At 48.7% G+C, this 13631-nt stretch overlaps 1 protein-coding gene across 1 annotated transcript in view; it reads right to left on the bottom strand.

Moving 5' to 3' along the window:
- Anxa4 (annexin A4) overlaps positions 1-13631 on the bottom strand; it is a 54355-nt gene that overhangs the window by 19304 nt on the left and 21420 nt on the right. Inside the window, exons 2-6 of the mRNA XM_057769280.1 lie at positions 12155-12201; positions 7107-7194; positions 3772-3866; positions 1209-1322; positions 406-496 (exon numbers count right to left, since the gene is read on the bottom strand). Of these exons, the coding sequence (XP_057625263.1) occupies positions 406-496; positions 1209-1322; positions 3772-3866; positions 7107-7194; positions 12155-12157 (391 nt within the window). The 5' untranslated portion in view covers positions 12158-12201. The remainder of the gene's footprint in view (positions 1-405; positions 497-1208; positions 1323-3771; positions 3867-7106; positions 7195-12154; positions 12202-13631) is intronic.

Below are 13631 nucleotides of genomic sequence, written 5' to 3'. Positions count from 1 at the left end.
CAGGATTGGGGGGGCTAACTTCAAATCCTGAATGGGGTAGAGGTCATGGTCAGGGGGCTAACTCCAGACTCCCAGGGTTTAGGTTCAGCCTCTGTACCCTGAGCAAGAGTCCCTACTACATGACTGTTTCTCCACAGAAGTGATACATATTGAATATGGAAGCACAGGGAACGCTAGTGCTGGGGTACAACTCTGTGTTAGAGTCTAGGGCACTGGTCTAGCTTATGAGAGATGCCGGCCTCCATCCCTAGTACCCTGAGTGATACATATGGCAGAAAACTAAGGGGAAATAGGTAAAACCAAGGGAAGAAAACGCTACCATAATCTAAAGCTGAGAAATAATGGTCCCTGTCTTATTTTCAAGTCATAGGCAACCTGTGCCAGGGCCTGGAGGATGCCACTTACGCTGCTGGTATGTCTGGTTGATGCGACGGATCTCCTCAGGGGTACGAGAAGCCAGGATCTCAATCAGGCAGCCCTCATCTGTGCCAGCCCCCTAGATGTGAGGCCAGAGGTGAGGATGGTATGAGCCAGTGGATCAAAGTAGCGTGCAACGGTTATGCACAGTGAAGCAAATGGAATGATGCAATTAAATCTACAAATTAAAAACTGAGTCCCGCACTCAGAAAGACTACAGGTATGAAGCTTCAGGATGTAATTCCAACCCCCGGGGTCCAGAAGCGGGGCCCATTAACTTTTAACTGGCCTGCCCAAGCCCGGTGTGCTCACCATAATCATGATCATTTATCCATCTCTCATTCTCTCATCCTCTACTCTCCCCCTCAGAAGGACTTGGCTATAGTTTTTAACTTTAAGGTTTTATTTTATGTGTGTGGGTCTGTGTGCCTGTGAGTCCAGTGCCCAAAGAGGCCAGAGGAGGATGTCAGATCCCTAGAGCTGGAATTACAGGTGGCTGTGAGCTACCCACTATGTGTGTTGGGAAGCAAACTGCAGTCCTCTGCCAGAGCTGTAAGCACTAAGCCATGGCTCCAGTTCTGCTGGCCGTGGTTCTGAAGGTTGCCACCGACAGTCACAGCCTCCTCAGCTCCTGTCACCGTGTGCACTAGGACACAGGGACCACCGACCGTCACAGCCTCCTCAGCTCCTGTCACCGTGTGCACTGGGACACAGGGACCACCGACTGTCACAGCCTCCTCAGCTCCTGTCACCGTGTGCACTAGGACACTGAGAGCACAGGGACCACTGACCTTCATGGCTTTCCGCAGCTCCTGCACATCGTACAGCACCGTGGGTGTCATCATCCCCAAAATCACCTCCTCAAAGTTGCTGCTCAGCTCTGATTTCAAGTCATCCATCAGGTCCTGAAATGAGAAGGAAGTGTCTACTCTTAGCTGCTGTTGTCAGTCATGCCAGCCGCTCTCTACTATGGTGCAGGGATGTCCTGGGCACTCGTCACCCTCCTGGGAGCAGGCAGCGGTGCTTTCCTAGGTCATTTGACACATCTGCACAGCGACAGTCACACCAGACGGCTGTTAAAACACTTGTCAGTTTTCCTAATCTGTCCAAGACCAGATTTTATTGACTTCAACCTAAACCACACAGTACAGCAAAGAAGGAGAATGGGGCCATTTCCCGTTCAGCCAAACTTCAGTGACGTTTATAAAGCATGCCGGCTTTCTCATGAAAATTTGTTTTTGTTTTGTTGTTGTTGTTCTCATTAAATTTTACTTTAGAATAAATACCTATTTTTCTCTTTTTAAAATTTACAATTACACTCATTTATTTGTGTGTGGAGGTGTGCAGCAGTGGAGGTCAGAGGTCAACCTAAGGCAGAAGGTTCTTTATCCTGTGGGATCGAATCAGGTTGTTTAGCTTGGCAGCAAACACTTTTACACAGTAAGCCATCTCACTGACTCCATATTTTTGTTTGTTTGTGTATATATATGTATATACATACAACATATGTGTGCATGTTTTTGTGTCTGTGCATGCGTGTGTGTGAAAAGGCCAGTTGTCAATGTCTGGTGTCTTCCTCAATTGTTCTCTGCCTTCTTTTGGGGAGACAAGGTCTCTCACTGAAAGGTAGGCTACGCTGGTCGGCCAACAAACCCCGTCTCCTACCCTTTGCTGGAATTGTGTGTGTGTGTGTGTGGTATATACATTATACTATATCTTTCTATCATGCATATTTTTATGACAAATCCACAAATGTGGATTGAAAGAATGAATTAGAAGTCAGACAACCCATTAATATTGGTCACCTCAGATTTCCATAAGCTAGCTGGGTTCTGAAGTTAAGACCAAGTGTGTATTGCCACACTGGTTAGATGTATAGCTCAACCTCACTTGACTGTCCACATCTGCCACTGTGCGTTCAGTTCCCGGAGGAAGCAGGACAGTTTACAGTGCTCTGGAGACAGTCGGTGGCAGTCTAGCCCGTTCTGTACAGGAGTGCCCCGAGCCCACCTGTAGATGCTCCAGAGAGCAGTGAATCAATTCTGCCCTGCCCATCCCTCACCACTCAGCCTAGCAGTGCGGAGCCATCTGCGAGGAGTCTCAATCTTCCTGGCTGTGACATCTCCCAAGGCAGACAGATGCAGTAGACATAAAGTCACTGGGTGCTGACGTACAGGGACACTCATTGGCTGTTTTCCTCAGACCAAGGGTCTCAATAAGTGCAAGAGTTGGGGGCACTTTTCAAGGTGATGTGGAAAGACTGGGCTGAACTATTCTGGTGAAGGAGTTGTTGCAAATGGAGTCGAGATTCTTCAGGGTGTGGGATTCAGACAAAATCTAAAGCATGCGGAGTGACCGGTGAGTTTATAAGCTGCTATGCATGCGCATGCAGTTACACAGGAAGCCCCACTCTTGATGGAAGAAAGGATTCTGTCTACACATGCATTTAAATGGATGAGGCACGGCACTAAATTCCAAAATCACAGTGAAGGCAAACTGGCCGTGTAAGTATTTGTAAGTCAGGGATCTTGAACACGAGGCCCACACAGCTCTGCAGGGGCCTGGCACTCCACAGCGCTCCTGACAGAGCACACAACCCGTGGTCCTGTGAGGACTTGGGTGGGAAGTGACCCAGCCTGGCCTTGAGGCTATGAGTCAACAACTCCTTAAAATGTGGGGAAAACTTGTTTTGAGTTTTGCAAACATAGCTTTAAAATTTCTTTTCAGATATTTTTCCTTTCGTGTGTGTGTGTGTGTGTGTGTGTGTGTGTGTGAGAGAGAGAGAGAGAGAGAGAGAGAGAGAGAGAGAGAGAGAGAGAGCACACTCACATGTGGAGGTCACTGGCAATTCTGTGGAGTTGGTTCTTAAGACCCCTAGTGGTGGGTCTTAAGTATTGAATCCAGACCATCAAACTCTGGGGCAACCCACTGAGCCGTCATGTTTTACCCTTATTTTTAACTGACACACTGTTGTAATACTAACGGGGCTCAGGGGACATTTCAATAGCTGCACACGATGTGTGATAATCAAGTACAGTGACTGGCACACCCGTTGCTTCAGATGTTTGTCACTCTTTGTTCGGAACATTCCAGGTCCTCTCTACTCACTGTTTTGAGGCAGTTGATTAACCGTTACCCAACGTTGCCCTCCCGTGCTATGGAGCCCCACGAGTTAGCCTCTCTCCCCCACAGTCTCCCTAGACTCTGGCAACTCTGAACTCCACAGTCACTTCAGGAGGCTAGTTTGGGGTGAAGGTGGGGATATGGGAGGTGAGGTAGAGACTGGAGTGGGGGATGACTCTGCTTCCATGCGCCTGACAAAGCTCCTTCAGGATCAGGAGAAACTGGGCCTACCCTGCCGATGTTGCTCTTGTAAGCAGTCCTAATTTCCTGACGTTGGGCAGTGTTGCGGTAGGCCAGGACTCCAATAATGGCATCTTCATCGGTACCTGGGGACGAGATGGAGACAGTGAGGGAACATGATTTGCTGTCATGGGAGAAAATGGTTTCCCCTTGTTGGCCACTGGAGTTACCTCATGAAGGCTGAATGTTTGCTAAGAAAACAGAACCTGGAAGCCAGAATGACGTCAGCCTATCACCCAGCAGTCGGGAGAGGGAGGATTCGAGGCAGGAGGAGTTCATCTTTCTCAGAACTAGATATTACTGTGTTTGGAAAATTTTCTGTGTGTTTGTTGGAAGAAATGGCTGGGTTGGGGGTGTAGAAACTGCCCTACTAAGACAGGGCAGGGAGACGGTTTCGAGTGCCTGAGTCTACAGCCATCATTCTCCACAAGGTCGGCGATCCGGGCGGAGAGTGGAGGGAGGACTACAGGACTCTCCAACCCAAACCTCTGAGCTCTGCACGGGAAGGAGGGGCCTTCTCGCTCTGAACCCTAATATTAGCTTAGAGTTTTTAAAAAATACCCCACTTTCCTCCAGACTCAACTTTCGTTCCGAGCTATGCGAAGTGTGTCCCCACTTTGCTTTTAACCTAGACATTACCGCATAGATTCAAGACTTTTCCACAGGCCCACAAAAGCCTTCTAACTAAATTCTCATTTTCTAGCGAGGTTCATTTTCCTAGGAGAAAAACTCACAGTTCATTCCTTGCCTGCTCAGAAGCTCACAATGGCTCCCTGTGGTCAGCTGGGCCACACGGGGCTGCCAGCTCTGCAGTCCCCCATTCTCTGAGTTATAAACTATGGACAAGGAGAGTAGGCCGCCAGATTTATAAGCTTAGCTCTCTTTTGTTTGATTGGGGCTTTCCTATGTAGCCCAGGCTGATCCTGGTCCTCCTGCCTCTGCCTCCCCAGGGTGGAGATTCGGGGTGTGTACCACACCCAGCTCAGAATCTGCTTTGAATTGCTCTGCTCCCCCACTTAGACTCGTGAACACTCTCTGGAACCCTTCATTACCAGTTTAGCCGTTTCCATGTCTCCTTGAGACCCCAATTTAGCTTCATAATCCTGATACCCGTGGTTTCCTGTGTTTCTGGGCCACCCCTCCAGGGCTGTGATTTAATTGGTGGCTTTCTCAGTAACAGCCCTAGCACCCCCCACTTTAGGACTTGTTGTCTCAGGAAGCACCCCATGGCCCATTCCTGCTTTGCAACTTTTCATGAATTCACTGTAACTCCTCGAAGCTCAACCTCACTCCCAGAAACACATTTTCCCTTCATTATTTATTAAAATTCCACCCACCTCCCAAGGGCATCTCCAATTCCATGCCTCCAAGGTTAGCCTGAAAGGTGATCTCCTCTCCTTGAACCATGCTTTTTCTTTCTTTCTTTTTTTAAAACACAGATTCACGTATCCAAGCAATCCAAGTGTGACTTCAAACTTATTATGACCTTGAAATCCTGATCCTCTACCTTTATTGGGGATCAAGCCCAGGGCTTTGTGCAGATTAGGGTACCCTACTGACTGGGCCACAATCCTAGCCCCACTGAGTTCTTACCCATACCAATCCCATGTTTTTTATTTTATTTTATTTTAAATTGTGTGTGTACGTGCATGTTGTGTGTCCAGGTGCCTCAGAGGCAAGAGTCGGTCCATTCCCTGGACTGGAATCACAGGTGGTTGTGAGTTGCCTGATGTGGTGATGAGACTGGAATGCTGGTATCCTGAAGGAACGGGATATGCTCTTCACGGCCGAGCAGTCTCTCCAGCGTTCCTGTAGGCACCATGGATTCCTGACCTCCAGGAACAGGTTTTATGGTCCTGTCTCCTCCAACACCTCATCAGTCCACACCAGCAGGCCCTGAGAAAGGCCTGGCTCCGCCAAATGTCCCCTGATTCTTGCTTTGGGAATTCTGAACACTTTGCTCCACACTCTGGGCTGTACAATTTTTGCAATATACAGAATTAAAATCAGACTGAAAAATGTTGGTGGGGCCCCCATACTTTCAACTTTATTTATAACAAAAGGAAATGAGAAGGGTGCATAAGTGCAGACAACACTCTCTTGGAGATGAGAGGCCGGGTCTCAGCGCTCAGACCTGGCCTGTGGTGAAGTCTGGTGGCCAGAGGTGGCTACCTCTGGTTTCCCAGCATCCTGCTTCTCACCAGTTCTGACAGCCTAGGAAAGTCAGCTCACCTCCCTTGCACCCCTTTACCTTCCCACACCCTGCTTCTCCTGAGCAGACCCTTGGGGTTAAAGGCCAACAGCCCTTGTGATACCTCTGCCGTTAGTCTAATACGGTGGAGACTGACAAACACCCCTCACTACGGTGGAGACTGACAAACACCCCTCACTACGGTGGAGACTGACAAACACCCGTCACTACGGTGGAGACTGACAAACACCCGTCACTACGGTGGAGACTGACAAACACCCCTCACTCTGGTCGCTGTTGTAGGTCTAAGGAAGATGAATCTGAGATGGAAAGACTGAGAAGCAAAGTCTCGTTGCCAAGAGCCTTTACCCAAATCTCGGAGAGTCTCAGTGATAACTAGGAACTGAGGCATGTCTCTTTCCGTGTGTCCCAAGTAGCTGGCAGTACACCCTGTGCAACTGCTCCTGCCCTCAGGAAGACAACCGCAGGGCCACCCCCTGCCTGCTCACACACAACCCCCATCTGCCTTCAGTACTGACTCAGCTGTACAGTCATGGCAGCAGCCCCAGGCAGTAACGGGAGGTGCATGCAGGAACATTTAAAAGGCGGAACTTCACGGGAGGAAGTGAGGGCTTTGGGAGGTGTGCTCATAGATCACTCACTCCTGGCCCCTCTTCCCTCTCTCTCTATTCTCTACCTGTAATATGAACTAACTCTCTTGGTGAGGTGCTAGCTCATCCCAGCCCCAAAGCAACGAACCAGTCAACCATAGACTTGATATCTCCAAAGCTGTGATCCAAAATAAACCTTTGTCCTTTTAAAAATGGTTGTCTTGGGTTTTTTGTTATAGTAACAGAAAACTCCCTAACACGCTGTCCCATGCGAATTACCTCAAGTAGACAATCTGTCACCATGGTTTCTGTTTGTGTGCTGTTGTTTCGTAATACAGGGGATTGAACCCAAGGGCCTTGAACCTGCTAGGCAAGCACTCTACCACCTGAGCTACACCCCCAGCTATATCCCTGATATATTTCCCGAAAAGGTGACCTCTTCATGAATGTCAGCACTCATGATGCCCTCCTTGCCACGGTGACACACTACACTCAGGACAGTCCACACTTGGAAAGATGCTTACCAAGTCCCTTCATGGCCTTCCTCAGGGTCTGGGCATCTTCAACTGCATTGAATCCTGAAGCAGCTTTCACAGTTCCCCCTTTGGTGGCCTGAAAGCACAGAAAATGGCATGACCAACAGTGGCCTCTCATTCAGAATCCCTGGCTCTACTCCGGGTGCCAGGGTGACAGCAGCAACCACAAAGGGTAAGGCCGTCACCATGGCGGAGCTACCGCCCTCTCTGCGGAAGGTAGACAGTGAGCTGTCAACAAATACACATCCCATAAACAGCGTGGTAGGAGAGGAGCCACAACCTAAGTAGAGTCCGATGGGGGCTGCAGGAAGGACGGACACAGGCCGAGAGATGGTTCATATGGGGCACTTGGCCATACAACAATAAGGGGAGGGGCTACAGACAAAGTAGATGCTGACCCAAAGACCCTAGGGCTGTCACTAGCTTTGAAGGAGCCAGAACTGGTGGGAAGAAGGTAGATCTAAGAAATCATACCACCCCCTGTGATGCACTCTCCCAAAGAGGAAAAAAAGTATGAATTCAATCAAGTTCAAGTCTGTAAAGTCAAAAACCAGTAGCTGTAAAGATAACACACAAGGAATTGACAAAGCAGTAATTTAGCTTCTCCAATCGATAAACTGCAAGGGGGTCAGGAAGAGAGAGGTGGGAGGGAGGGACAGGTCAAGAGGTTAAAGACACATCAGTCCACAGAAGCTGGCAGAGTGTCGCATGCCTGTCATCCCAGCACTGGGGAGATGGAAGTAGAAAAAGTCAAGAGTTCATAGCTAACCTTAGCCACATACCTGGTTCAAGGCCAGCCTAGGCTACAGAGACCCTGTCTCAAAAACCCAAACCCCAAACCAACCAACCAGACAAATAAACCAGTCCTAGAGCGGAATCTTATCTGGGTGGAGGATCTGGGTGAGGAAGCACGACAGTTACAAGGCAGCTGGACAGCTGCTGTCTGCTGACACAGGGAGTCAGTCCTAAGATCCCCTGGTCTGATACTGATGCTGCGCTTGCAGATCACATCTTAAAAGGTTCACCTTTGTACAGCTGACTCAGAGGGGGAAGATAGGATATCTGGAATCAGCTTCATAATAGCTCAGGTGGGAGGAAGCAGAGATAAACAGGATGCGAAATTGGGTGTGAGTGAGAAATTAAGTGAAAGGATGGGGAGCTAGTTAGCCACCGGCAGGCGTGGGGGTCACTGAAGACAGACCCCCTCTCACCAGCTCCGGCCCCACCTCTGGTGTCCCCGTTAATGCACTGGTTTTAAGGGAGGGAAAACAGCAAATAGTTCATCTTTCGGATTGAAACCATCGAATGAAGGGGCAGCTACAGATGGACAGAGCAGGGAGGGGGGAGGCAGGAGAGCTGGTCCAGCTAACGGCTGCTGTTTGTACATGTGCATGTGTACACACAGAGGCCAGAAGCTGACATCAGGTGTTTCTTCTGCTACTCCATCCTGCTTTTTTCATTTAAAATTTTATTTATGTGCATTTTGAGTGTGGATGCCCATGAGATCCCAAAGACGGCCTCATGTCCTGGAGCTGGAGTTAGAAGCGGTTGTGAGCCGCCAGATGTGGGGGGTTAGGAACTGGTAGGAACTGGACTCAGAACCCTCTAAGACTGACAAGAGCTCCTATCTGCTGAATCATCTACCTGGTGCCTTTTCTCACGGAGTCCACTGATTGACTGGATTGATTGGCCAGCAAGCCCCAGGGATCTGTCTGTCTCTGCCTCAGCTTGGATTACATTGCTGCATCGGCTTCTTACATTGGTTCTGGGGACTGAACTCAGGCCCTCAAGCTTGTGTGGCAAGCACTTTACCAACTGAGCCATCTCCGCACCCCAAGATGTATGTGTGTGTGTGTGTATGTATGTATAATGTAATTTTACACACACACACACACACATCTTTCTTCCTTTTTTTTTTCTTTTTCTTTTTTGAGACAGATAGTCTCTAGCCCAGGCTGCCTGGCCTTGAAATGAGGATGACCTTGAATTTCCACTTCCCTGCCTCTAGTTCCTGAGTGTTGGGGTACCAGACGAGAGACAACAGGCCTGGTTTAAGTGGTTCTGTGGAGTACCAGGAGTTCAAGGTCATCCTTGATTACACAGAGTCTGAGGCTATCCCAGACCTAGCTCAGGCTGCTGTGATGTTAGAGATGGGTTGGCAGTAAGGGCTGAGGCTGCAGGTGAGACGTGATGCCGGGCAGGATGAAATTAAGAAGACGGAAGCACGCAGTCAGGCTTCACCCATGTTTCCAAAGACAACAGACATGCTGACAGATTAAAGTGGAGGTGAAGACAGAAAAAAAAATCAAGGATGGCTTCAGATTTTGGAGGAGTACCGTGAGCATGGTGTCATCGATCCAGAGGGGACACTGAGGGAGGATGCCATACCTGATACAAAGGGTGTAGAGCTCAGAAGTTCTGCCCGCAAAATGTTTTCTATTAGGCAACCATGTTAAGCACAAATGAGCAGTGGTCCACAGGAAAGACTAGAGGTTAACCTAAAATACACCTTCCTCCACAATATTCCCTTTGTCGGGTATCTTGTCATTTAATAAGTTATTAAGAAACAGCAGAAGTACAGACCCAGGCGCCTGACAGGCCTGGCCAGAGACTCGTCTCCAACCCTTGGCAGCTGTGTGCCCCAGAGGGGTTCATGTTTCTCACGTATATATTGAAAACAATTAAATCAACTCAGGGTGTTGCTGGGATAGTGAAACGGGATGAAAATGGCAAAGCACTCAGCATGGAAACCAACAAAAGTGAAAATAAAAACTTATAGCATCACCACCACCACCACCACCGCCATCATCACTATCATCTAAACACAACTCGGCACATTTCCAAATTACATATTATAGTGAGATTCTTGTTCTCTCTATTTACTGATACAAGCCAATGGGATGATGACCAAGATTCCACAAAAGTCCTCAGTTGCAGCGGGGCGATGGTGGTGCATGCCTTTAATCCCAGCACTCAGGAGGCAGAGGCAGGCGGATCTCTGTGAGTTTGAGGCCAGCCTGGTCTACAGAGTGAGTTCTAGAACAGCCAGAGATAAACAGAGAAACCCTGTCTCAAACAAACAAACAAACAGACAGACAAACAAACAAGCAAACAAAAAGTCCTTAGCTATTACAGAGAAGGTAGTAGTACCTTCTCTTCTCAGATGCCAGTCAATATGAACACTTTGACATCATTGACTGTTGCCTACCCAACAGGGCACAGCAGAGCCATGACATCATTGACTGTTGCCTACCCAACAGGGCACAGCAGAGCCATGACATCATTGACTGTTGCCTACCCAACAGGGCACAGCAGAGCCATGACATCATTAACTTCTGGCACTGTCACCCATTCAGTTGCTACAGTCCTGACCCTCAGGACCTCAGAGCGTGACCTTAGCTGGAAGAGGCCTCACTGCAAATGTGGGGCGTTAGGAAGAGGGGCTAGTGCAGGGTGGGCCCCCGACCTACGGGGCTGGTGTCCTCACAGGGGCTAGTGCAGGGTGGGCCCCTGACCTACAGAGCTGGTGTCCTCACAGGAAAGCAGAACTGGATTTATGCAGCTTGGTAGCATTTGAAGAACTCTAAGACCACTAAATTGGGAAGGGCCAAGGAGGAGTCTCCACACCCTAAGGTTCAGAGATAATGAGCCAGTTGACACCTGGGGTTTAGAATCTGGGCCTCCAGACCAATGAAGCAAAATATTTATTTATTTATTGATATTTATTTATTTAAAGTTACTGGGGTTGTGGCACTTGATACAGAAATCATGGAAACATGATATACACACCTGGCTTCTTTATTTTACCTTTTATTAGTAATTTTCTGTGAAAATTCTAAATTGGCTTAATTTAGTCTGTGAGCTCATCATGAGACTCTGTGTGTGTGTACATGTGTGTGTGTACATGTGTATGTGTGCATGTGTGTGTGTGTGTGTACATGTGTGTGCACCTATGGATGCATGTACTGAAGACGCAACCTAGGGCCTCACATATGGCAGCTCACACCCTCAACTTCCTGCGTTAATGTTTCCTGAGGTCTTTGGAATTCTGGTAATGAAGGTTTTAGGATGGTTCTCAAACATCAAGTTCAAATTTAACCTGCACTGCTGACGACACTGTTGTGAGATAAGATTTAATGTCTAACAAGAGGAATCGATAGAGAGATTGGCCAGGGTGGTTTCCTTTACCTGGTACCATCACGAGCAACTCTCCCTTATTTTAGGGGCAAGGCCAGGAGGTTTTTTTCCATTGGCATTCTTATGAGTGTCTGTATTGATTAAATTCCAGGTCACAGTGCACAATAATCTTTTTGAGGAAGATGGAGAGGGGTGGTGTCCATCTACACCAGGAAAGTTCGCTGAGGTGGCAAAGGACACATCACTGTCCTGGCTAGTTTTGTGGACACAGGCCAGAGTCATCAGAAAGGAGGGACCCTCAGTTGAGAAAATGCCTCTATAAGACCTGAGTGGAAGGCATTTTCTTAATTAGTGATTGTTGGGGAAGGTCCCAGCCCGTTACGGGTGGTGCCACTCCTGGGCTGGTGGTTCTGGGTTCTATAAGAAAACGTGAGAAGCCAGGAGGAACAAGCCAGTAAGCAGCACCCCTCTGTGACCTCTGGATCAGCTCCTGCCTCCAGGTTCTTGCCCTGCATGAGTTCCTGCCCTCGCTGCTTTTGATAATGAACTGTTAGATGGAACTGTGAGCGAAATCAACCCTTCCCTCATCACGTTGCTTTGGGCATGGGGTTTCATCACAGCAATGGTGACCCTGACTAAGACAGTGACACAGGAAAGAATGACAAGGGAACACTAGCTATAGGGGCCGTGCTACACGGAAGGCACTGTTGTGAGTACACCCATGGGAAGATGTGAGATGAGAGGGTGGGACAATAGATAGTGTTGAGCACTGGAGGAACATGGTGCCTCCGAGCTCCCCGCCCTCTGCTGAACAAACAGGGCTTTGTTTAAGCCACAGGTCCCAAAGTACACATCCTGTGCCTGCTGGTGGCTGGTACCAGGTGGGGCGAGGCACTTACCATGGCTGTAGGTCACGTTGGGAGTTCAGTCACCTCGGCAGAAGTTCCTGTGAGCAAAGCAGAAGAGAAATTACTGAGACCAGGGATGTGGCATTGCTCATTAGTTAGGGTACCATGTTTGCATGAAGCCAAGCCAAGAGGAAATGATCCATAACTCATCGAAAGGTCACCCGTGGAGGGGCCAGAGCTCCTGGACCAGGCTAATCATTAAAGGAAGATTGAGCAGTTGAGTTTATTGTGCCAACCGCAGCTTCCTAATTGCTCCTGTTTGGAGGTGCACGCTACGCCCGTGCTGTGTTGTTGGGGTGAAGTGCTGTAACTGATTCTCAGAACAGAGATTCTGAATTATACACTACTGCAGGTCAGGACAGGGCACGAAGAAACAAGCTCTCCGAACCAGAAACTGGAGAACTCAGGACCGCCCAGTATGCGTCCACATGTGTATGAATGTGTGTGCACGCGCCTGTATCCTGTGTGTTCAGGCGTGTGTGTGCCTTCATCATCCCTGCATCTATGTGTATGCATGTGTCTGCATACATCTGTGTAAATGTCTGCGTGTCTTGAAAGCCCACCCGGCACTGACTCTGTCCATTTCCCAGATGCTATTTTCCTTCGCCATCTCAGGTCTAGAATTTTCCCTCATTGATCCCGCATGTCTTCACACTCAGTTTCCAGTGCCCCTCCTCATCAGGAACGCTTATGTGCCAAACTTTCCCTGTGTGCTCCCGCTCTCTCATGGGGTTCCCTTGTGAGGATCAGGCCTACTGCCTCCAGTTCCCACATCTAAGTCATGTGGACATGGCACCTCAACACTCCAAGAGTCACCCTGGAACCAACGATGAGGACATTTGAGAGCTTGAGAAATCACAGAATCAGCTGGGTGCTCGTAACCACAGAACTCAGGAGGCTGAGGCAAGGAGAATTGTGAGCTCAAGGTCAACCTAGTCTACAAAATGAGACTCTATCTCAAAAAATACACAACATGGCCGGAAACGTAGCTCAGTTGGTAGGACGCTCACCTAGCATGCAGGAACCTCTGGGCCAGAGCCCAGCATGGAATCTACCCTTGTAATAGGAAGCTGAAAGCCAGCCACATTCAAGCAACATTTGTTCCACCCACCTTCTGATAAGACAGAGGAGAACTGTAACCAATCACGTTGTTCCACCCACCTTCTGATGAGACAGATGAGAACTTAGCCAATTGGGCTGTCTCTTACATCTCATTTCCTTTTCTGTACATCACTCCCTTTCCTTCTGGTTTTAATTAAAAGCTGGTACCACCGAATGGGCATTCTGACCATCTGATATGGGATCATAAAGTCATTAAGATCTGTAAAGCTGGGTTCATTGCTGCTTTGTCTTTAACATGGAGGCTATTATAATCAGGGTGCCAGGAAGGAGCAGGCCTGATAGGGTAGCCTAGAAGCACCTCTGAGGAAATGCTATCTAAGCTGAAGGAAGAGCTCAGGCCGGTCTT

The sequence above is a fragment of the Chionomys nivalis genome, chromosome 1 (assembly GCF_950005125.1).
Source record: "Chionomys nivalis chromosome 1, mChiNiv1.1, whole genome shotgun sequence".
NCBI classification, from domain to species: Eukaryota; Metazoa; Chordata; class Mammalia; order Rodentia; family Cricetidae; genus Chionomys; species Chionomys nivalis.
The sequence above is the reverse complement of the archived record's forward strand: the minus strand, read 5'-3'. Positions and strand labels throughout refer to the sequence as shown.